Consider the following 23,010-nt stretch of genomic DNA (forward strand, 5'->3'; position numbering starts at 1 on the left):
GCTGCCTGGTGCTGCTGTGGATGCATTACTGTTGTCCTACAGCAAAGGAATTGTAGGGATGGGCATGACAAATTTTGTTTCACCTCTCACATTTTGGTGCGTACTTGCATCACACGAGTGGTGTACCTGCCTATATGCCCTTGGTAAGTGCTGTGTGCCCATTGTTAGACAGAATTAACGAGATTGAGGGCCTTTTCAAACATTGAAATCAAATAGCATTATTGAAAGCCTTTTTTATTTGAATGAAATTATGTACCTGCCACTCTATGCCATGCATTCGTGAGGTGCTTTTATATAAAGTCCGTGAAGTCTGCTTGCAGGCAGGCTTAGTTAATGTTCACAAAGCAAAAGATGAGTGCCATGTCCTATTGAGATTAAGTGAAACGCCAACACTGAAATACATGCTTCTGTTGACAGTGGACTTTTAGCTTTGTCTGTTTTTCTTTAAGTACTGGCGGGAAACAATATCTCCCTATTTTGCTTTCGCATTTGACGCTTTTGATAATAAGACGTACGCGCTCATAGCGTTGCACTTGACGCGATTCGCAGTCGCGTTTCGTGCGCGGCCGCTTGCAAACGTAACCAAGGGTAGTGTTAAGGTCTATGCACCTGAAGAAGTGACACGGTGAGGTAAAGCTTTCCAACGCCACTGACGCGTTGAGGTTACGATCGAGAGCCAGCCGTTTCTCCGCCAATTCCTCTCCCCGTGACGCTGATCGCATCTCACAAGTACGGAGACGCGACACGCTACGCGATGGCTTCGGGCAATAAGCGTTCGCTTCATGCAGCACAATTACCGCTAAACTCTTATTTCCGTGACGACCGGCCACAGGGTCTTTAGCGTCGCATTCAGCACCATCACTGTGCGGCGAGTACGCCGAGACCGCCGCCGCAACGCAATCCACCGTCCATCTCTACGGCGCTACTTTGCTAACTCACCTTCACGCCGCAACTCGGCGGTGTTTTTTGTACTTGGCGCCAAGTAGCAGACGACACCGATTATTTTTTTGTCATACTTTTTTCTTTATTCTTCAATGTCGTCATTACATTCTGCTGTTACGCATTTTCGGACCGCCCCGATTCACACGTCACGGGTACGCCCCGCTCATGGCGGATTGGCGAATATCGAGAATCGGGCCCCCGGGTGTCCACCGAGACATGCGTCATTTCCTTTCCTCATTTGAACGCTACCTCTTGGTGTTCGGTCAATCCATAGAGTTTCTTACTACTAGTAAGAAACTCTATGGGTCAATCGCAGCTGCCGCCGAACAGCTCTGTGATACAGGAACGCGCTGACACCACGCTGAAGAGCGAGGCAGCGAAGAGCCGGCAGGTATGCCTTTAAAAATTAACATGTCAGGCACGCAATGTAAACAGGAGCGCGTGGCCGCCGCACTGCGCGGACTGCTGTCGCCGATATGCGGTGAGATCGGCGGCAAAGGTGCATGTCCAGTAAGCATGGTCAGCTGCTCTTTCCGCTCACACCTCTGGTGCCGCTCTTTCTCGTCGGCTGTCGGCGGTACCGCTGCTGGTAGCGCTTTGCGAAGCTTGGACATTCAACGTCACGAGCGCGCCACAAGTTCAGAAAAACGCGCAAGAACTAGGGTCCCTAGAAAGACTTGCTAGTCTGGCGTCCGCCGGCTGCGGCGGGGGCTGCTGCTGGATGATCGCTGCGGTGGCGCTGCGAGCAACCGGTGTGCCGTGCCGGCCACGGCGTCTGCAGTAGAAGCGCGCGTTTCGCCCCGCGAAACGAGTTGGCTGCGCGTTATCAGATACTTTGCGCATACGATTCACACTCTTTTTTTAGAGCGCAGCTCTTTGGCGTCCGTTCCTGGGTTTCGCGTCGGCGTCGGCCTCGTAACCAGCTCCGCCCCCAATGTCACGCTTTTCAATTGGTCGAAATGCTCGTGACGTCACAGTGCGTGAATTTCAAATGGGGCCAATTGTACTTTGGCTAGTAACCATGCAACCAATCAAAGGGATCGTATAGTGATGCTGCAACTAAGTTGGACTGAGTTTAGTTATAATCTTAATTAATCAATTAGCCTAATTAATATAGAGGAGAATGAAGAGGTCAGAAGAAAAGAAAAGAAAGACGCGCGCCGCAGCGACAACAGCGTCCGCGGGAGGAGACGCTGCTGAAAAAAACAGATAAGTACGAAGCCGCGTTCCCTCCACCACGACGCACTTCCCCACTCAGTAAGACGTTGCTCGTTTCATATACGTTGTGTCGAACATCCTAGACAGTTCCAACAATTGACAGGTTAATGACAGAACACGATGGATAGAAATACAATAATATAAATATGAAATAGCCTAATTAACCTTTCTAGTTAGACCGCATAAATCAATAAAACCGAGAACGAAATTGGTCGAGTTGGGGAATCGAACCAGGGTCTCCGGAGTGCGATACGAGCACGCTAGCCACTCCGTAATGCCAGCTGAATGGTTTGGAATGAACAAAGGCGAGCTAATAGGCGTCTTCACTCCCATCTTCCCCCTTTCCCTTACGGCGAGGTGCAGGTGTCCACCCAGATATGCGAGAGAGATACATTTCCTTTCCTCAAAAAATAAATTTACCGTCCAGCAAGGCGTACAGCCGAATTGGCGATGGCGTTCTGTGGACTCCCTGGCAGCGTTGCAAGACGCTGTCGCGTTCCACTCTTACAGGCGAAGCTTAACATGTTAACCACACATCAGTAACACACGCAGACAGCCAATGGACGCGTCATTCGCTGGCAGCACTTGATTCATCATTCACAACCACATTCTTAACGTACGCTCCCTTGCCGCACATGCCAAGGACGTACACCACGATCACATTCTGCGCCATTCCTCTGTACTTTGCTTTGCTGAAACCTGGATGGATCCCGAAGAGCCTCTCGAAATCATAGATTTCCTATACTGCTGTGGTGCTCGCAGAGACCACAACAGAGCGGCGGGAGTCGCTATCTACTTGCGCACAGGTCTCTCTGCAATACCAGTCGAAATGTTTGGCACGTTACATGAAGTTGGCGAACTGTGCGCCGCAAAGTTGCCCAACGGCTTGCTGGTAGTAGCTGCCTACTTCGCCCCTACCGCACTCACGAAAGACGTCGTGCACTTCCTGCAACTCGCATTAACCGTCCATCGATCCACACCGATGTTAGTAGTGGGGGACTTTAATGTTGACATAAAGACAAACAGCAATTAAATTTCCTATACTGCTGTGGTGCTCGCAGAGACCACAACAGAGCGCCGGGAGTCGCTATCTACTTGCGCACAGGTCTCTCTGCAATACCAGTCGAAATGTTTGGCACGTCACATGAAGTTGGCGAACTGTGCGCCGCAAAGTTGCCCAACGGCTTGCTGGTAGTAGCTGCCTACTTCGCCCCTACCGCACTCACGAAAGACGTCGTGCACTTCCTGCAACTCGCATTAACCGTCCATCGATCCACACCGATGTTAGTAGTGGGGGACTTTAATGTTGACATAAAGACAAACAGCAATTTCCTAACACTAATGCGGGAGAACATCCCGTTCCTCTCGCTCGTAACGCGTCCCACGGCTGTGACAACCTCGCGAGGCACTTGTATAGATCTCGTCTTTGAGAATCAAGCATTGGTGTACCAAGTCGAACATATATCAGTCTATTTCTCCGACCACAAAGCTTCCTTCATGACTGTCAAGAACTGTTAGTGGAATCTTTGTTAAAGGAATACGTGTGAAAAATAAAAAAAAAATTCTGTGATAGCGCATACATGTGTTGCTCGATTTCTTTGCCTCAATCTATCGAAAAGGTGAAACAGCTTATTTGCTGCGCTCAAATTTCGCATTAGGAAGTAACGTAATCGTCGGTAATTTTTTTCTTTAATTTTAGATTAGTAGTGGTATTTTGATGCACACTTCAGTTAACGATGCAGCGACGCAACCGTTTTTTTTTTGTGTGTGAACGAATTTCGTGCGCGTACTCATGAGTCGAAGGCGAAACAAACCCGCTCATTTTTATATCCTATTCTCCTCTCTGAATACTGCTACCGTGCCGTATCGTCATACCGTCTTCTGAGGAACTTAATAAATAAAAATACCTTGCATCAAGACATTACCCTGGGATTCTAAACCGCACGACTGTGTGTTTGCAACAGAGCGCTGTTGACAGCGCGGTAATCTGATCTCAACTTGTACGGACTTAGAACACAGACTGAACACTGGAAACTTCTAGATGCAGCCACAATTAAAGCGTGCAAGATGAAAACCCGAGCCCTGTAAATCGCAACGTGCTTTAGGTGAACTGCGGCATGCATTCCTTGGTGCATAGGCAACCGAGTTACCTAAGTAATGAACACAAGCATGCATTCTAAGAAGTTTCTTTGAATTCTGGGCTTGGTAAAATAGCATTACTAGCGCATGCAATGTAGATCAGACGTACTGTCAGGGAAAATATACCTAAGAATCACTCACATATGACACCAAATAAAAACCTTTGTTAAACACATTTATTTCCGTCAATTTTGCACTAAGAGTCAGGCTGATCACATTTTTGTTTGCACTGCCTATACTGGCATCATCTCATCTTTAGAAGTTTCAGCTGCTCCTTCTTGGTAGCCCTTTGAACATTGACTGACTTCGTGAAGCGCAGGTGAACTAGAATGTAGAATTTGATTATGTCATTAGCCATTTCACATCCATGTTTCACGCTGGCTAGAGGCAGAAAAAGTACAAAAGGCAAAACATATGTCTAGAACGACCCAGCTGTGTGTTCCGCAGCTCCCAAAGCCGCTGTGATGAGGAAGGCAAAAAATGACGATGAATGAGTTTGACTGCCCATGCTTACATCCAGACCATTTTTAACCAAATGTAATCACTAGATATCGTGTGTTCAACCGGAAACACACCAAGAACGTGTTCTAGACAAGCATTTCGCCCTCTATACATATGTTAAAAAATCAGCGAAGTCAACAATTAATGCTCTTATCGTACAACTTATTAAGGCTAAAATAAGCGCGATGAAGCTGTCTTCAAGGACGGTGATAAATTTTCTTCAAGGGGCCAGAGGGATACAGCAAGGCACCATTATGAAAGTTTGCAGTGAAAGCTGCAGCTTGATCATTTGCTGTAGACGCTGCTTTTTCAGTCGTCAAGGCTGACAGTCTACACACTGGCTTTTTTCAGTGCTTTTCTAGCTATGTAGCCCGAGATATAATAAATTAACCTCTCGTGGCTTTTTCCTGTCACACAGGAGCTGAAGTCAGATGTATACGTGGAGCACAAGAGACCAATGCAGTTTCTTCATCCTTGATCGCTACTTTATTAGGCTGTCAAGAATAGCCAACATATTCTAGCTGTATGGCTGTTCCTTAGGCACCAAAACTAATGAAGTGACCACTTCTGGTGCAGTTTCCCGATGGTGTTTGGTTCGCAAAATTGCAAAATCCGAGTGCATTAACAGCAACCGAACACAGTGCAGCATTCGTCATTATAGCTCCTGGCGACTACCGAACCATGCTAAATAGGCTTTAAAGCCCGTCTTGGCTCCAGTTTGCCACCAAACACCAGTACTGCAAAAAAAAAAACAGCATTCCGTGCTCGCCACCAAGAAGCAGCGCGCAATACTTCCATAGCCACGGCAGGCACAGCACGGCGGCCGCTGCAGGCGCAGCGTTCCGAATGCGTGCAGCGCTCCCTGCGCATTCATCCGAGGCGCAGCCAACTGGTTCCGTGGGGAGCTCCGCGCGGACGGCAGACTAGCAAGTATTTCTAGGGACCCTACAAGAACTTCGAAGCACGTATACGCGACGGACTGCGCAACTTACGGTACGTTTTCTAGTGTGTGTGATACTGCCATTGCATGGCAGTGGCGCACCGTTGCACCACTGTGCCAGGAGTGGTACTGCGGTCAACTTCAAGAGTTGCCGGTAAATCAAAATGCTGTTTGTGTTGCTCTTGTGCAGGAAGTCAGAAAGCTTTATATGTACTGTATGTGTACTTCATAGAACTCAACAATGTTGCTTTCATTGATTTGGTTGTTGCAATGGTTAGAGTCAGAGCAAAATAAATTTAGAATGTTGTTAGCTAGGAGGGAACACAACACCGCAGAAAAACAAAAGACTATATATGCCTCCCTTGAAAGCCGAACCCATGTCTTGAACGTTTGGCTACACTTGACAGAATCGGTATGTATAAAAATAGAAGAGACGCCTACTGTTTTCTTTGCTCAGTTTCTAGAGTGTGACACATCACATATGGAGGAGTTCATTCATATATATCCTTAAGAGCCTCTCATTACCTGTATTCTGCTTTGTACACATTTTTTCTCTAGATGTTAAATTTTTTTTTCAGTTCACTAATTTTATATATTAAATAATTTATATCCGCGGAGGTTCTTGTCAGCTGATAAAAGCAACAGAACTCTTAGAAGCGTGGCTTCCTGGGTGAGCTGGTAAATTTCGTTTAACTAATGGAACTAGTGAAAACAGAGAAAAGAGGAATGCAGGCACGATGGACCTGGTTTTGCAACAAGTGCACGAGTTGTACGCTCAACACCCTCCCATCTACACTTTCTTCTATGTTATGTCCATTTTCACTGGTTTCACCCATAAAAAAAAAATATATAGTTTTTTTTTCTTTTTGTGTATATTTTAAGAAAAGCATACTTGTTTAAATGTTTCGCTCAAGCCAGTTGTCATTCAGAAGAACATTTTAGCTAATCTAGCACCCTAATGCATGCAAAGCTTCCAGATACTACGTTCGCTTCCCAATAACAGCATCAGTGCTCAGATCTTCAGTCTTTTAAACTCTCCCACCTAAGGCTAAAGTTGAAGGCTGTCCTGGTGGTGGGTCATACAAAGAAAGTTAGGTTCAATGCTGTTTAGGCTGTCAGTTTAGAGGCTGTTTTGAGAGGTATGTGACTCGAGGAATTTAGCTCGGTGCAAAATTCCTTACACAAGTGCAACCCAACAGTGAGGCGCATTGGCGATGATGTCGATTGCTGAGGTGTGGATTTAAGGTTTAAATGCGGACTATGGCAACGGCATTGTGTTGTGGTTGAAATGCAAAGACATTCATGTCGTGTGTATTGTAAATGGACATGAAGAGCGCAATATGGGACCTCCACTGCTGCGTTTTTTATAGCCCACGTGCCGCCCCGCAATGTTAAATCTTATGTACCATGCCATGATACAAACAATCATAATCAGAGCTTTGTGTGGAGTTTTAAGGGGTACTCAGATAAGTTTTTTTTTTCTTTTCTGAGTAGAAAGCAGTTGCCTGGCTCTTTGTGGATATATGCTGATGCTTGTTTGACTACCAAAGATGCATTTATTGCTTAATCAAGATATGAGGCATATTTTTGTCTGTTGCTCAATTCTGGCTCGTGGCATCAAGACTGAAAAGGACACCGTGATCGCTGTCTCGAAGTGAGCTGCATTGTAGACTAGCCTGAGAAATTCAGGATGAAAAATAATTAATCTTATCGCAGTTTGCTCGTGAGAATAGCCAGGGCTGGCAATATCCCATGAAGGGTGAGTTTTCAGTGGAAGTAGACTCTTGGTCATTATACTGAAATAATCTGCTGTATAGGCTATCTTCAGTTTTCCCACAGTTTTCTTTGCATGCACTTTCGTAGGGGCCTAACGAATATCGAATTGCATCTGGTGAACAGTGAAGACTGGGTGCCTTCTATGACTCTCGAGAAAGCAGTGAATGAGTGGAGTGCACTCCGTGTTCATTCTAACAAAGGTGCACAGCAGTGGGCAATGCCGTTTCGGCATTTATTTATCTGCACTGGATTGATATGAGTAGGCAACTACTGCCCCCTCAACACCACGGGGTTGAGGAGCAGTATTAGCACAATGGATGTAGGGTCTCTTTGTTGCAGAAAATCTGGAGTCAGCTTTGTTGGCTGCTATGGGAAAATCCGTGAAAAAATCCCCACAGAAGTAAACTAGATGGCAGGTGAGGCACCTCGGTCACATGACATTGTGACATCATCACAACCTGCCTACGGGATTGTTTGCAAACTGCCCACTGCGACAGGTGGCAGTTAAATTAACGATTGGCAGCAAGAGGTTGCTCGGGATACGCAACCTCCACCACTGTGTCAGAGGTGCTCGAGGACTCCCAGCGATGTGTGAATTGAAAAGAAGATGACCACGTGTCTGGATGTGAACCTATTGACGCTATGACGTCATACCCTTAAGGCAGAGCTCAAGTGTCCGCTCCAGTTTTTTTTGTCTACTTGTACACATCACCACTGCATTACTAAGGATTAAGTATGCTTCGTGTTCAGAAATTTCGTGGGCTGTGAGGTCATCTCAGAAGCCATGTGTGCATCATACACACTTGATGCTACCAAGGCAGGCAGTTGTGGCTTTGATCAGCACGAGCTCACGTGTCATGCCCTTAATGATGTGTTTCAATTAATATGCTAGCATTACTGGCTGTGGTGAACGATTTCAGCAATGTGTGTGTGGCTCTTCTGCATCGTATAAACAGAAAAAAATCAGAAAAAGGATAGACGAGTTGGATTCGAACCCAGGAATTTTTCGTGAGAAGCGAGTGTGAAACCTCACAGCCATGACAAGTGCTGCGTTAACTGGTGGATAGAGGTGAACATTGTGTGTGTGGCAAGGGGCAGCAGTGGCGGTGGAATTTTCCATGACATCATCCTAGGTGGCATGAACGAAGAAAAGGTGGATGACGTACACAAACTGTGCCGTCATTGACGCCATGGAAAGCTACCATGCGCTCACCTAAAACAACCTCTGGGTTTCGCCAGCTCACATCGGCCTCACGCCAAACATGAACCAGGCAAAATAAAAGAAATTTTTTTTTTAAATTAGAAAATAAACGAAGGTTCTTGCAATGGCCAGTAAAAGGTGCTTTCAGTGGTTTGAAAAATAGCCAAGTGGTCGTTAGTGTCGTCAGCTGCTTCTCTGGCAGAGCATGACCTGTCAATTAGGAGTGAGGGCGGCTCCATTTCGTTTTTGTTCCTTGTGAAACTTGATTCTATGGATTCTTCTGCCTGTGCTGATGTTTTTCTGGCACCTAAAGATGCATTGATTGCTCAAAAAAGGTACATGGCAGTATAGCTTAGGGTTTCAAATCAGCGCCCAAAAATTTGTGACGGTGCATCATAGTTTACTTCCAAAATGAGCCAGTGATGCTGACATCTCCTTTCCTAGCTTACGAAAGTTTAATTTCCTGTGAAAGTAATGCTCTCCTCGTTACAGTGCGGTTATTAGTTGATGGAGGCTAACTTTAATTTGTTCACAATGCCCCTTTGAGGGAGGTGGTAGAAAGGACAGTGTTGGTAACACTTCATGCCACTAAGCATGGGCTACATCTTAATGCTGACTCAGTTCAAAAAGGGTCTTGATGTTTGCTATTGTGCAAAAAGCATCCCTGTCAAAACGTGCATCTAAAAGAGGTTTTGTACAGTTGTGCTAGACATTAACCAAGCTAATGGTTCTAATAGTCATAGCTAGAATCTCCTTCGTTCAGTTTAACAAACCTACATCACGTCCATGTGAAACCCTTGGAACGATTACGGTCAGCTGCTCCTGTCAATGCGCTCATTTTTTTTCTTTTTCAGGCATTGGAGCTCACACGAAGATGCCAAGGACAAAAAGTTGCAGTGCTTTAGAACAACTCAGATACATCTTCACCAGCCAGTTATAGGTTGGAAGCCAGAGTGAATAAAGCAGTCTGTCTGGTGATCTTAGCATCCGGTGTGTGGTCAGAGTACCGCAGTTCAGCTGTCATCCTTTTATGCCGAGGGTAGTAATACAGCTATGTGTTGAGCTACGACAGGTAGCTAGGCTTCGGACTCATATTTCTGTTGGGCCATATGCACGAGCACGCGTACAACAGTAGGTTGCCTTTCCAGGCGTAGAATACATGATGGAGATTTCTCTTCTTGAAATTTTACAATGCAGGAGATTCCTTGGAATGGGCCCGCATTTGTGGTCCTTTTTGTCTTGTTTGTTTTGTAGCCATGTCCATTTTAATGTGTTGTGTCATGTTGGTTTAGTGGCGTATAAGCATCTAAGGCTCATTATCATAAATGGGTGCCTTGGTGGTTCATTGTAATTTTCATCATGATTTTTGCACTCTGCAACTATATATTTCCTCTTAGAACTTTCTTGGTATTTTCTGACACGTTTAATCTCTTCATGTGTCATGCTTCTGTTTGTTACTCATCTCATGTAGCATTCATAAGCACGACTAATGAGAGCAAGTGGTTTGCAGTAGCTTGTCCACTGCATTTGCGAGTGGGAAGAGACACTTTATTTTCTTTTCTTTTTCTAATTATGCAGCTCTTTGTAAATCTGAAAAGTTACCAAGATTTCGAAGCTCTTCTGTGCTCCTTGTGTTTGCTTATGAAATTTCTTTGCAAATTTAGGCAATTTTCAAGTGAATTCAGTCTTTGCTGAGAGCACAGGTTTCTAAGACTTTCAACAAGTGCTAGATTGATCCTTTATTTTCGTATGTTTGAACTAGTGTCGGTACACCTTATAAGTTTATAAAGAGCACTTTATTGCGTTTCGATGAAGGCAAAAGGCTAAAGGCACCCATGTGCTGTGTAATTCCGGCACCTCTTTCTCTATTTCTTCTTTCACTCCCACCTTCCTCCCTTTCCTTACGGCGCGGTTCAGGTGTCCGCCGAGATATGTGAGACAAATACTGTGCCATTTCCTTCCCTCAAAAACCAATTGACCAATTTACCAGTAAGATGAGATTGCTCAGTACAAATGCATATTGCTACAGCAAAAAAGTGAGGAGATAACCCCGTAGATTTATAAAGTGTGCTGACACCAGTCGAAACTTACAAAAATAGAGGATCAATCCAGCACTTGATGAAAGCCTCACAAATCTATGCTCTCTGCAAAGACTACATTCACTCGAAAATTGCCTAAATTTGCAAACCAAGTATTGCACATCCAAACACAAGGAGCATAGAAGAAATGGCAGACTTTGGTAACTCCTCAGATTTACAATGAGCTGCATAACTAAATAAAAAAAAAGGAAATAAAGTGTCTTTCTCTTCTCTATCTGTGCGATGAAGTGTGAAAATAAAAATGGTTTGGTTTGGTTTATGGGGTTTAACGTCACAAGAAGGCATGCAATCAAGTCATGGGAAGAGGTGATTTATTTTCTCTTTGTTTTTCAGGTTGAAAGCAGACCTCATTCATATTTCCAACAGAATTCAGGTCTCCTCTCCGGCAGTTTTTGAATAATTTCCAGCCAAGCCATTGTTAATCACCTATATCGTATTTGTTGAATAGTTTAACGAAATGCTCTGTTTATCTTTGCTGTGTCCATCCTGACTGCCTTGCTTTTCTTGATGCCTTGCAGCACAGCGAACAATTACTTCAATGTCTGTTATTGTGTTCGCTTCTCTCACTAATTACAATGAAGCTGTAGTTTTACTGAAACTCTCTTAATGTCCATAACGGGTGTTATTTCCATAACATCGCACAATTCGTTCTACGTCTAGTTTCTTAGTGACATTGAGTCTGGAGCTTTAATGCGCAAGCTTCAACCAAATACTTGCAGCCTCAGCACTTTGTGGTGACCAGCTCATTTGGTTCTGTGCTGTCTCACTTGCATGCTGTAATTTTGTGCATCCACAATTATTTGTAATTTAAAAGACAGTTTGGAGTAGCTGTTTCATTGCTGTTTATAGATGAGGTTGCAGTCAGCTCTTCAGAGCACAATTCTCACACTTACTCAAGTGCTGTGTATTGCTTTGCTGGGCAGAAGCCGCTCAGTGTACTCGTACTGCGACTTACCTCAAATGGCAACTTTTTTGAGCCAGCCTGAAACAAAGCTGTTTGGAGACTGCTGGGACACTTTCCAGGTAGCACTTCTGCTGTAAATGTCATTGTTTTCAGAACTCACTTACGTTAATATTTGAACATGAAGACAGTTCCTTTTGATGGAACCACTGATTTGTGCTCAAAGCAATCAGAGCAGGAGTTAAGACTTGTTATTACACCTGGGTGATAACAGCAGCAAGATGACGTAACCATGTATGATTACCTGCATCAAAGATTACGTTGAATTTGGGAATCCAGTGATTTCTCGTTCTTCAATACTTTTGTAACCCTTCATAGTATACAGTGCAGAGTAAAATGAAAGACTATTTTCCATATGCGAGCAGTGCGCAGTCTTAATCATGTATAAAGAGTGGCACTATGAAAGCTGCCTCTTTGTGATACATATATTTATATTAATTTGCAATGGGAAGGTGGTTGATATGCATTCTTTTTCAGTGGTTTCCTGGCTCTCTTGCGCCATGCATAACATTTGTTATTCTTGCCTGTGTTTCGAGTGCCTTTCCTGAATCAAAACGAATCTAAATTCTTCAGCGAACACTCTAGATGTCCCTTCCTTTTTTTTTGCATCTGTATTCTCTAATTGTACCAAGCAGCCTAGGCTTCTCACACACTCTTGTGTGTGTGTTGCAAAAGCCTAAACAAACACCATTTCGAAAAAAGATGTTGGGGAGCTCTGCTTAGAGTTGATGCACTTTTTCTTTTCATTCTGTTTGTTTTTCAGGTGAAAAGCCCCTTCTGACATCTGTGATTACAAGCAAGTCAGTTGTGCAGCAGTTACCAAGACATTGTTGCCTGCCTTCTGGCCATGCTGCAACATATTGTATCAAAGGCTGTGTGAGCATTCACTGTAACATACCCTGCATGTTTGCAGGCAGTTGCCACAAAATTGTGCTTGTTTTCTCTTGAACAAGCGCATACATACTTTTACTTTCTTGTTCACAGAGGTCCCTCTGCAGGCATATCTTGGTTCTAGTGTCCTTGCAACATTCGAACTGCACCTTAAAGTATTCCTGAGCTTCGCTGAAATGCAACTTCACACATTGTCATGGAGGTGTTTGTATATGCCAAAGACAGATTGTGTAACGAGATGACCAGTGAGGTCAGGTTAACAGGTAATATAAGGCAAATAAGCATTGTGGAATGCATTTAGAGCAAGTTTGACTGCGTCATTGCGTCGTCTCATGGCCCAGCACTCCACCATTGATACATTGCTGTTGGTGTACCCGTTTCATCCTTGTCAGGGCACTAGTCCTGCAGTGTCATCATGATCGCTCTGGATTTTATTTATATGATGTGAGTTGTGGTGCTCATGATTGAGTCAAGACTGTGTGGCTGTGTGCCAAGCTTTGGGGAAAGCACCAGTGTAGTTTCGCTTTCTTTTATCCTCCATAGTGCCTGTACAAGAGATTAATTTTGTTAATGATGGTTTGTACTTTTATTATTCAATACCTGAAAATGTTGTTTAAGCAGCTGTTTCTTGAGTGCTCTCTGAACCTAGTTTCACTGAGCTGGTTTCGAGTGCTGTATTTATTTGATTGCACGAGATGAATTTTTGATGCTCAGGCGAGACATGGTTGGCCTGGCGGGGGCACTGCATTTTTGGCTTAAGTGCAGACTAGGTTAGGTAACACCTCGTAGTCATGGCCCTGGAACTCGTGACTGTGGTGTTATAATAAATAGCATTGTTTTAAACAGCAACAGCATTCATTACTTCATGATTCTAACACTGATTGGAAGCCACAACAAAGATTCTATAAATGCAGCTACAGGCTTGTGTTATGCATGACCCTGTTTGAAGTTGTCATTGTATGATGTTTCTACTTGTGCTTGCTGTTTTTCGTAATGTAGGGAATGCTCAAAGGATAAAGTCCCAAGCACTTTTTGTTATAGTAGGAAACAATGATTATTGACAATTGTATTTAGAACCATGATAAGCACCACTTCTTGTTTTTGAAATGCCTATGCCAGATTACAACGTCATTTATTTTGATGATAATTTTATGACGACTTAGCTGGTCTCATCAAAGTTCTACTTTTCCCAGCCAGGAAGTATGCCCTCTTAGGTGTAAATCTACTCACAAAGGTAGCATACTTGACATGATGTTTTGTAGAAATGATGCTGGCAGCAGATGGTTTGGCACCTGATGGAGTTTATGCAGCATACACATCAATGTGCTTGGTGCCTCCCAAGCGCTTATCAAGCTCGCACAACATGGATGCTCACATATTCGTCGCAGGTGCCTAAATAACCAGGTTTCTGGGTTTTAAATCTGTTGCAAAAGGCAGGAGAAGGTGTTTTTATTTTAATGAGTATTGCATTGGTTTTAGATTGCTGACAGTGAAAGAGTGATGTTCAGTTCCTGCTCTTCTCATGTGTTTTTTTTATTTGCTGCGCTTGGCGTCTTATACTGTAGATAATAGTTGTTATCATTGTGTCTGATCTCTCTAAACCCGCCGCGGTGGCTCAGTGGTTACGGCACTCGGCTGCTGACCCGAAAGACGCGGGTTCGATCCCGGCCGCGGCGGCCGAATTTCGATGAAGGCGAAATTCTTGAGGCCCGTGTACTGTGCGACGTCAGTGCACGTTAAAGAACCCCAGGTGGTCGAAAATTCCGGAGCCCTTCACTACAGCGTCTCTCATAGCCTGAGTTGCTTTGGGACGTTACACCCCAATAAACTAAACTAAACTAAACTAGATCTCTCTAAACGCCCTTGTCAATCGCACTGTTTAGTATCTTCGTGTATGCCGTGACTTTGCGTTATTTTAGGTATTCATTCGGAACATGAAACTCTGCCACTGAAACTCCTGCTGTTATGTATTTTTGTGTATGAAACCTCATGTAACTATAATAATATAGTAATACCCTTGTTACTGACGTGGTTGGCATCTATGCATGTATTCAGTTGCTATGACCGTTAAAACTATTCCATATCTGCAAGGTCTCACATTTCTGCTTTGTTATACTTTTTACTTTACTTGAAGGAATTTTCATTTAATTTATGCCTCCCACCTTTATTTTTTTTCATGTACGGTGTTGACATGGCTCGAATAGCTGCGTCACAGAGTGCATGAATGACAGCAGCAGCTGAGGATTCGATTGTTTTCTGCGGATTCTTCTTTGTTGTGGTGTGATTCAGGGGAAGTGCTCCCCTGCAATCTTGCACTGTGAGCAGGTTTATGCCTGTGAGCTAGCAAGTAATAAATGTGTTCTTTTCTCTTTGTAACAAGTCGTGACATACACAGATAAAGTCATTCAATGGGCTGTAATGTTTGTCGTTTCTGCTCTGCGCAGCTCAGCTGCAAAAGCAACAGTGTTCTTGGAGTCATGTACTTGTGATTGGCTGTCCTCGTGATATGAAATATGTGCCTAGTCTAAAAGAGAACAGCTTTTATTTTAGATCGGCATGGTCGAAGCAAGGCTCGGTTCTTAGGTCATGACAAGCTCTGATCAGCCTGAGTTTGAGCAACCTCACCATTTGTCAACTAACCTAGAGACGTAGGCCAGCTGTAATCAATGCTTTGAGGCATACCCTTCATATCTAAGGAGATCCATGCATTGTTTCTTTGCGCAGGTTTGGCCACAGCTAAGAGTAGCTGCACCTCGTCTCCACAACAAAATACGGAACGATGCGGAACGTGCTTTCTGTGCCCTGATTGTGGCTATGCTACAGTGTATGTCACTCACTTCAATAGGCATTAGAGAACCCACACTGGAGAGCGTCCTTACCAGTGCAGCCATTGCAGCAAGGCGTTCACTACTTCAGACCACCTTGTGCAGCACATCCGTATCCATACGGGCGAGAAGCCATACCAGTGTAATCACTGTGGCAAGAGCTTCTCAGTCAAGAGCAACCTGACAGAGCATTTTCGCATCCACACAGGCGAGAAGCCGTACCACTGCGATCACTGTGGCAAGCGCTTCACACAGAGGGGCGCCATGAAAAAACACCTCCGCATCCACACAGGCGAGAAGCCGTTCCGATGCCATCTATGCCCCGAGGTCATTGCGCGCAAAGCGAGCCTACGTCACCATGTGCAATCTCACAAGAGGGCAAATGTGTAGTATTTTTTTTTTTAGAAAGTAAGTTTTCGCGGAGGCTGTGTCTGAACTTCTCTTGGTGCGCAGTTTATTGATCTAAAGGCATCTGCTATTGAAATATGTTACAGCGTGTTGTGCGAGAATTTATTGGAGAAGTTATTGTGAGCCATTGTGCGTTGTAAGAGCCTGTCAATTTCGTCCTGTTGTCTTGATTGCAGTGATCCTGAAGGATATTTTGAGATTATTCATGTTGACGCTATCTGATACGAGTTGCAATATTTGTATGAAAGTATGAGCGGTAACAAAATCTTAACGTAACTGACTCCAAAGTAACTTGCTATTCTGCGCCTGAAATGAGAACAACACTATTAGATGTGTTTGCAGCGTATTAATGTTTTGTTTTGGTTTCAAATTTCTGAAGCAGGATGTTTTTTGCCTCTTGTTTGTTTCTAAGAGAAAGAATAGTTAACAAACAATTTCTGAAAAATTGGGCAGACTGTGCATAGTGTGTTCTTGGAATGCTTGCCTGGTTCAAAATGGTTCCCTTTCTAAAATCAGATGGGAGGAAGGTTCATCTTTGTTTTCTGTAGCATAACAACAATTTTTGCAGGAAATGTGCCTCTGGCACATTTTTTTTGGCTGTTATATAAATTGGATAGGTGATCTTTCTCTTGAAATGACACATTGTATTTATATGTAGGTGTTTTGGTGGAAATTCATGATGGTCGCTGCCTTGTCATTATTAATTGTACAATGCGCTTTCTACATTGCATCTCACGGAATGAGGGAATGCTTCAATGCTTCCTATCGTCTGTTGCTTGTACTTTGCTGGTGAAAATGAAGCTGCAGCACTTGCTGACAGATTTTTCTTTATGCGTCTTTGAAGAGTTTTTGCTTTGCCATTTTACATACTATTTCTTCCTTGATGATAATTGATGGGCAGTTTTGTGTTATTTGCATCTGTGAGCCTTTGCTTGATGCAAAACGCATTTACAGCATCTGAGCGGTTGTGCAGCATTTGTGTGCAAATTTCAGAATAAGTCTTACAGTCGCAGCTTGTAGTGATGGCGTGTTGTGTCGGTTGTTGGCTTTCCTACATTGCACGCAGTTATATTGTGCAACCGTAGAGATTAGATACCACAAAGAGTGTTGGAAGTAATGTTTGTGTTAATTTACTGTGGAAAAATAAAGTATGGTCAGAAACCTAAGTTTAGCACTGCCACCTTTCTTTGTGATGTGGAGCACACTGCTGTGGATATTGCGGAGGCTGAAAAACAGGATTCGCACAGTGGAAGAAGAACTCGAAATGATCTGGAAGAATAGAGTTGGGACGGTGACTGCTCATCTGGGACCAACGCCTTAAAAATATGTATCTACTAAAGTTGGCTGCTGACCTCTCCAACATGCAGTGCTGAAGTGGCCTTTTCATTCAGTTGACGACTCCTACTGCATCCAACTAGAAGCCATTCGGTCAGTGAATGGCAAGAGTGACCACACAAAGGCCCCAATACTTCCTGCCAAGCTTTGTGGCAAATGCACTGAAATTTTACAAAACTTGCTTAGCAAAACGCGACGGAAGCATATTCAAGGTGCAGCACTCCTGACTGAGTTGTCACTTTTCAGACTCCATCCTCACTAACTGCTTTCGCTTCGCCTGCAGTTATACCTTATTATTGTGTATGAAACCTTATGTAAGAGTAACGATATAGAAATACCCTTGTCGCTGACATGGTTGGCATCGATGCGTTTTCAGTTGCTATGACTGCTAAAATTGTTCCATATCTGCAAGGTCTCACATTTCTAGTTTGTTATAGTTCTCACTTTAATTTATGCCTCACACCTTTTCTGTTCATTGTTTTTCATGTACGGTGTTGACATGGCTCGAATAGCTGCGTTACAGAGTGCATGAATGACAGGAGCAGCTGAAATTTCAGTTGTGCTTTGCAATTTCTTTGTTGTGCTATAAAAGGGAAGGGCAAATGGTGCTAAAAAATTGTGTGCCTGTGATGCAACCTGGTGCTATGTGTCAGTCAGTGCCTCTGAACAAGGAAGTACTGAATGTATGCTTCTCTTTTTGCAGCAAGTCGTGCTTTACACTGTGAAAGTCCTGCGAGGGCATGTAATGTTTGTCGTTTCTGCTCAGCTCAGCTGCAAAAGCAACAGTGTTTTTTGAGTCATGTAATTGTGATCGGCTGCCCTCGTGATATGAAATATGTGCCTAGTCTAAAAGAGAACAGCTTTTATTTTAGGCCTGCATGGTCTTAATGAAGGCTTGGTTTCTTCGATCATGACAAGATCTGATCAGCTTGAGTTTGAGCATCCTCACCATTTGTTAACTAACCTAGAGACGTAGGTCAGCTGTAATCAATGCATTGAGGCATACCCTTCATATCTAAGGAGATCCATGCATTGTTTCTTTGCGCAGGTTTGGCCACAGCTAAGAGCAGCTGCACCTCGTCTCCACAACAAAATACGGAACGATGCAGAAAGTGCTTTTCGTGCCCCCAGTGTGGCTATGCTACAGTGCATAACCATGCTTTCAAGAGACACCAGAGAAGCCACACTGGAGAGCGTCCTTACCAGTGCAGCCATTGCAGCAAGGCATTCACTACTTCAGACCAGCTTGTGAGGCACATCCGTATCCATACGGGCGAGAAGCCACACCAGTGTAATCACTGTGGCTAGAGCTTCTCAGACAAGAGCAACCTGACAGAGCATGTTCGCATCCACACAGGCGAGAAGCCGTACCACTGCGATCACTGTGGCAAGCGCTTCACACAGAGCGGACTCCTGAGGGAACACCTCCGCGTGCACACAGGCGAGAAGCCATTCCGATGCCATCTATGCCCAGAGGTCTTTGTGCGCAAAAGGAGCCTACGTCACCATGTGCGATCTCACAAGAGGGCAAATGTGTAGCATTTTTTTTTTAGCAAGTAAGTTTTCGTGGAGGCTGTATCTCAAGGCATTTGCTATTAAAATATGTTACAGGGTGTTCTGCCAGCATTTATTGGAGAAGTTATTGTGAGCCATTGTGCGATGTAAGAGTCTGCCAATTTTGTCCTGATGTTTTGATTGAAATGATCCAGAAGAATATATAGTCATTAGTCATGCTGACACTATCTGATACGAGTTGCAATATTTCTAGGCAAGTATGAGCGGTAACAAAATCTTAACGTAACTGACTCCGAAGTAATTTGCTATTCTGCACCTGAAATGAGAACAACACTATTAGATGTGTTTGCAGCATATTAATGTTTTGTTTTGGTTTCAAATTTCTGAAGCAGCATGCTTTTTTGCCTCCCTTTTGCTTGTAAGAGAAAGAATAGTTAACAAACCATTTCTGAAAAATTGGGCAGACTGTGCACAGTATGTTCTTGGAATGCTTGCTTCGTTCAAACTGGTTCCCTTCCTACAATCAGATGGGAAAAAGGTTTATCTTTGTTTTCTGTAGCATAACAACAATTTTTACAGGAAATGTGCCTCTGGCACATTTCTTTTGGCTGTTATATAAATTGGATAGGTGATCCTTCTCTTGAAATGACACATTGTATTTATATGTAGGTGTTTTGGTGGAAATTCATGATGGTCGCTGCCTTGTCATTATAATTGTACACTGCGCTCTCTACATTGCATCTCATGGAATGAGGGAATGCTTCAATGCTTCCTATCATCTGCTGCTTGTACTTTGCTGGTGAAAATGAAGCTGCAGCACTTGCTGAGAGATTTTTCTTTATGTGTCTTTGAAGAGTTTTTGCTTTGCCATTTTACATATTATTTCTTCCTTGATGATAATTGATGGGCAGTTCTGTGTTGTTTGCATCTTTGCAGCCTTTGTTTCATGCAAAATTTGATATTTACAGCACCTGAGTGGTTGTGCAGCTTTTTTGGCGGAAATTTCAGAATAAGTCTTACAGTCGCAGCTTTTAGTGATGGCGGGTTCTCTTGGTTGTTGGCTTTCCTACATTGCATGCAGTAATATTGTGCAACCATAGAGATTAGATACCATAAAGAGTGTTGGAAGTAATGCTTGTGTTAATTTACTGTGGAAAAATAAAGTATGGTTGGAAACCTAAGTTTAGCACTGCCACCTTTCTTTGTGATTTGGAGCACACTGCTGTGGAGATTGCGGAGGCTGAAAAACAGGATTCGCACAGTGGAAGAAGAACCCGAAATGATCTGGAAGAATAGAGTTGGGACGGTGACTGCTCATCTGGGACCAAGGCCTTACAAATATATATCTATTAAAGTTGGCTGCTGACCTCTCCAACACACACAGTGCTGAAGTGGCCTTTTCATTCAATCGACGACTCCAACTGCGTCCAACTAGAAGCCATTGGGTCAGTGAATGGCGGGAGTGACCACACAAAGGCCCCAATACTTCCTGCCAGGCTTTGTGGCAAATGCACTGAAATTTTACAAAACTTGCTTAGCAAAACGCGACGGAAGCATATTCAAGGCGCGGCACTCCTGACTGAGTTGTCACTTTTCAGACTCCATCCTCACTAACCACTTTTGCTTCCCCTGCAGTTATACCATATTCTTGTGTATGAAACCTTAGTAACAATAATGATATAGAAATACCCTTGTCGCTGACATGATTGGCATCGATGTATGGATTGAATTGCTATGACTGCTAAAACTATTCCATATCTACAAGGTCTCGCATTTCTACTTTGTTGTAGTTCTCACTTTAATTTATGCCTCACACCTTTTCTGTTCGTTGTTTTTCATGTACGGTGTTGACATGGCTGGAATAGCTGCGTTACAGAGTGCATGAATGACAGCAGCAGCTGAAATTTCAATTGTGCTTTGCAGATTTTTCTTTGTTGGGCTAAAAAAGGGAAGGGGAAATGGTGCTAAAAAATTGTGTGCCTTTGATACAACCTGGTGCTATGGGTCAGTCAGGGCCTGTGAACAAGAAAGTAATAAATGTATGCTCCTCTTTTTGCAGCAAGTTGTGCTTTACACTGATTAAGTCCTGCGAGGGCATGTAATGTTTGTAATTTATGCCCTGCGCTGCTCAGCTACAGAAGCAACAGTGTTTTTCGAGTCATGTGCTATGATTTGATGTCCTTGTGATATGAAATATGGGCCTAGTTTAAAAGAGAATAGCTTTTAATTTAGGTCTGCATCGCAAGGCTCGGTTCTTTGATCATGACAAAATGTGACCAGCTTGAGTTTGAGCATCCTCTGCATTCATTAACTAACCTAGAGACATAGGCCAGCTGTAATCAATGCATTGAGGCATACCCTTCATATCTAAGGAGATCCATGCATTGTTTCTTTGCGCAGGTTTGGCCACAGCTAAGAGTAGCTGCACCTCGTCTCCACAACAAAATACGGAACGATGCGGTACGTGCTTTCTGTGCCCTGATTGTGGCTATGCTACAGTGTATGTCACTCACTTCAAGAGGCATCAGAGAACCCACACTGGAGAGCGTCCTTACCAGTGCAGTCATTGCAGCAAGGCGTTCACTACTTCAGACAACCTTCTGCGGCACATCCGTATCCATATGGGTGAGAAGCCATACCAGTGTAATCACTGTGGCAAGCGCTTCTCAGGGAGGGGCGACCTGACAGAGCATGTTCGCATCCACACAGGTGAGAAGCCGTACCACTGCGATCACTGTGGCAAGCACTTCACACAGAGCGGACACCTGAGGGAACACCTCCACCTCCATACAGGCGAGAAGCCGTTCCGATGCCATCTATGTCCCGAGGTCTTCACGCAGAAGGCGGCCCTGCGTTACCATCTGCGATCTCACAAGAAGGCAACTCTGTAGTAGGTTTTTTTTTTTGCACAACTAGATTTTCGCACAGGCTGTGTCTAAAGTTCTCTTGGTGCGCAGTTTATGCATCTAAAGGTATTTGCTATTGAAATATGTCGCAGGGTGTTCTGTGACCATTTATTGTCAGTGATTGCATTGTAAGAATCTGTTAATCTCGTTGCAATGTCTTGACTGAAATTATCCAGAAGGATATTTTGACATTAATCATGTTGACACTATCTGATGCGAGTTGTAATATTTGTAATATGAGCGGTAGCAAAATTTTAAGGTGACTGGCTGTAAAGTATTCTGCTATTCTGGACCTGAAATGAGACTAATATTATGAGATGTGTTCGCAGAATATTAATGTTTAGTTTTGGTGTGCAAATTTCTGAAGCCGCATCCTTTTTGCCTCGTTTTTGCTTGTAGGAGAAACAATAGTTAACAAACTATTTCCGAGAAGTTTGGCAGACTGTGGACAGTATGTTTTTGGAATGCTTACCTGGTTCAAAATGCTTCCCTTTCTAAAAGAAGACGGGAGAAAGGTTCATATTTATTTTCTGTTGGATCCCGCAAGTTTTCCAGGAAATGTGGCTCTGGTACTTTTTTTTGCTGCTATATAAATTGGATAAATGATCTCTGTTTTGAAATGATACATTGTGTTTATTTGTAGACGTCCTGGTGGAAGTTTATGTTGGTCACTATCTTGTCACTTTTTAATTGCCCCTCACGGGAGTGAGGGCATGCTTCAGTCTTTCCTATCGTCAGCTGCTTGTACTTTTTTAATGAAAATGAAACTGCAGCATATGCTGACAGATTTTTTGTTTGCTTCTTTTAGGACTTTTTTGCTCTGCCATTTCACCTTGTATTTTTTCCTTCGCTGATGTTTGATTGGCAATTTTGTATTATTCAGGCAAATTTCTACATTTACAGCACCTAAGTGGTTGTGCAGATTTTTTGCAGAAATTTCAGAATAAATCTTGCAGTCGCAGTTTTAGCGATGACATGTTCTCTTGGTTGTTGGCTTTACTCACAATGCACACAGTGATGTTGTGCAATCATAAAGATTTCATAGCATCAAGAGTGTTTGAAGTTACATTTGTGTTAATTTATTTTGGAACAATAAAGTACAGTCAGGATCCCCATTGTAGCACAGTCACCTTTCTGTCTCATGTGGAGTACACTGTTGTGGATATTTGACAGGCAGAAGAATGGGACTCACACAGTAGAAGAACAACGCAAATTGATCTGGAGTGATGTAGCTGGGACAATGACTGCTCAGCTGCGAGCAACGACTTGAGAGTGTGTGTCTATTAAAGTTGGCCACAGACCTGTCCAACGTGCACAGTGCAGAAGTGGCCTTTTCATTCAATGGACGACTCC

The 23,010-nt window shown here is 43.6% G+C and overlaps 1 protein-coding gene across 1 annotated transcript; it reads left to right on the forward strand.

Moving 5' to 3' along the window:
* Positions 1-1,243: 1,243 nt before the first annotated feature.
* Positions 1,244-19,027, forward strand: LOC149336858 (uncharacterized). Its single transcript, XM_089554258.1, has 3 exons — positions 1,244-1,333; positions 15,521-15,820; positions 18,545-19,027. Exons 1-3 carry the CDS (start codon positions 1,244-1,246, stop codon positions 18,773-18,775), a joined length of 621 nt encoding a protein of 206 aa, XP_089410384.1. The 3' UTR covers positions 18,776-19,027.
* Positions 19,028-23,010: the final 3,983 nt, after the last annotated feature.

The sequence above is a fragment of the Amblyomma mixtum genome, chromosome 7 (genome assembly GCF_055824585.1).
Source record: "Amblyomma mixtum isolate Tamu chromosome 7, ASM5582458v1, whole genome shotgun sequence".
Classification (NCBI taxonomy): Eukaryota; Metazoa; Arthropoda; class Arachnida; order Ixodida; family Ixodidae; genus Amblyomma; species Amblyomma mixtum.

What these genes read in the sequence shown, in the direction of transcription:
- LOC149336858 (XM_089554258.1), top strand. Translation starts at nt 1,244, where the DNA reads ATGGGTCAATCGCAGCTGCCGCCGAACAGCTCTGTGATACAGGAACGC. An exon ending in AGGCAGCGAAGAGCCGGCAG is followed by an intron (nt 1,334 to 15,520) that starts GTATGCCTTTAA and finishes AATAGGCATTAG; the next exon opens with AGAACCCACACTGGAGAGCG. An exon ending in GATGCCATCTATGCCCCGAG is followed by an intron (nt 15,821 to 18,544) that starts GTCATTGCGCGC and finishes CACTGTGGCTAG; the next exon opens with AGCTTCTCAGACAAGAGCAA.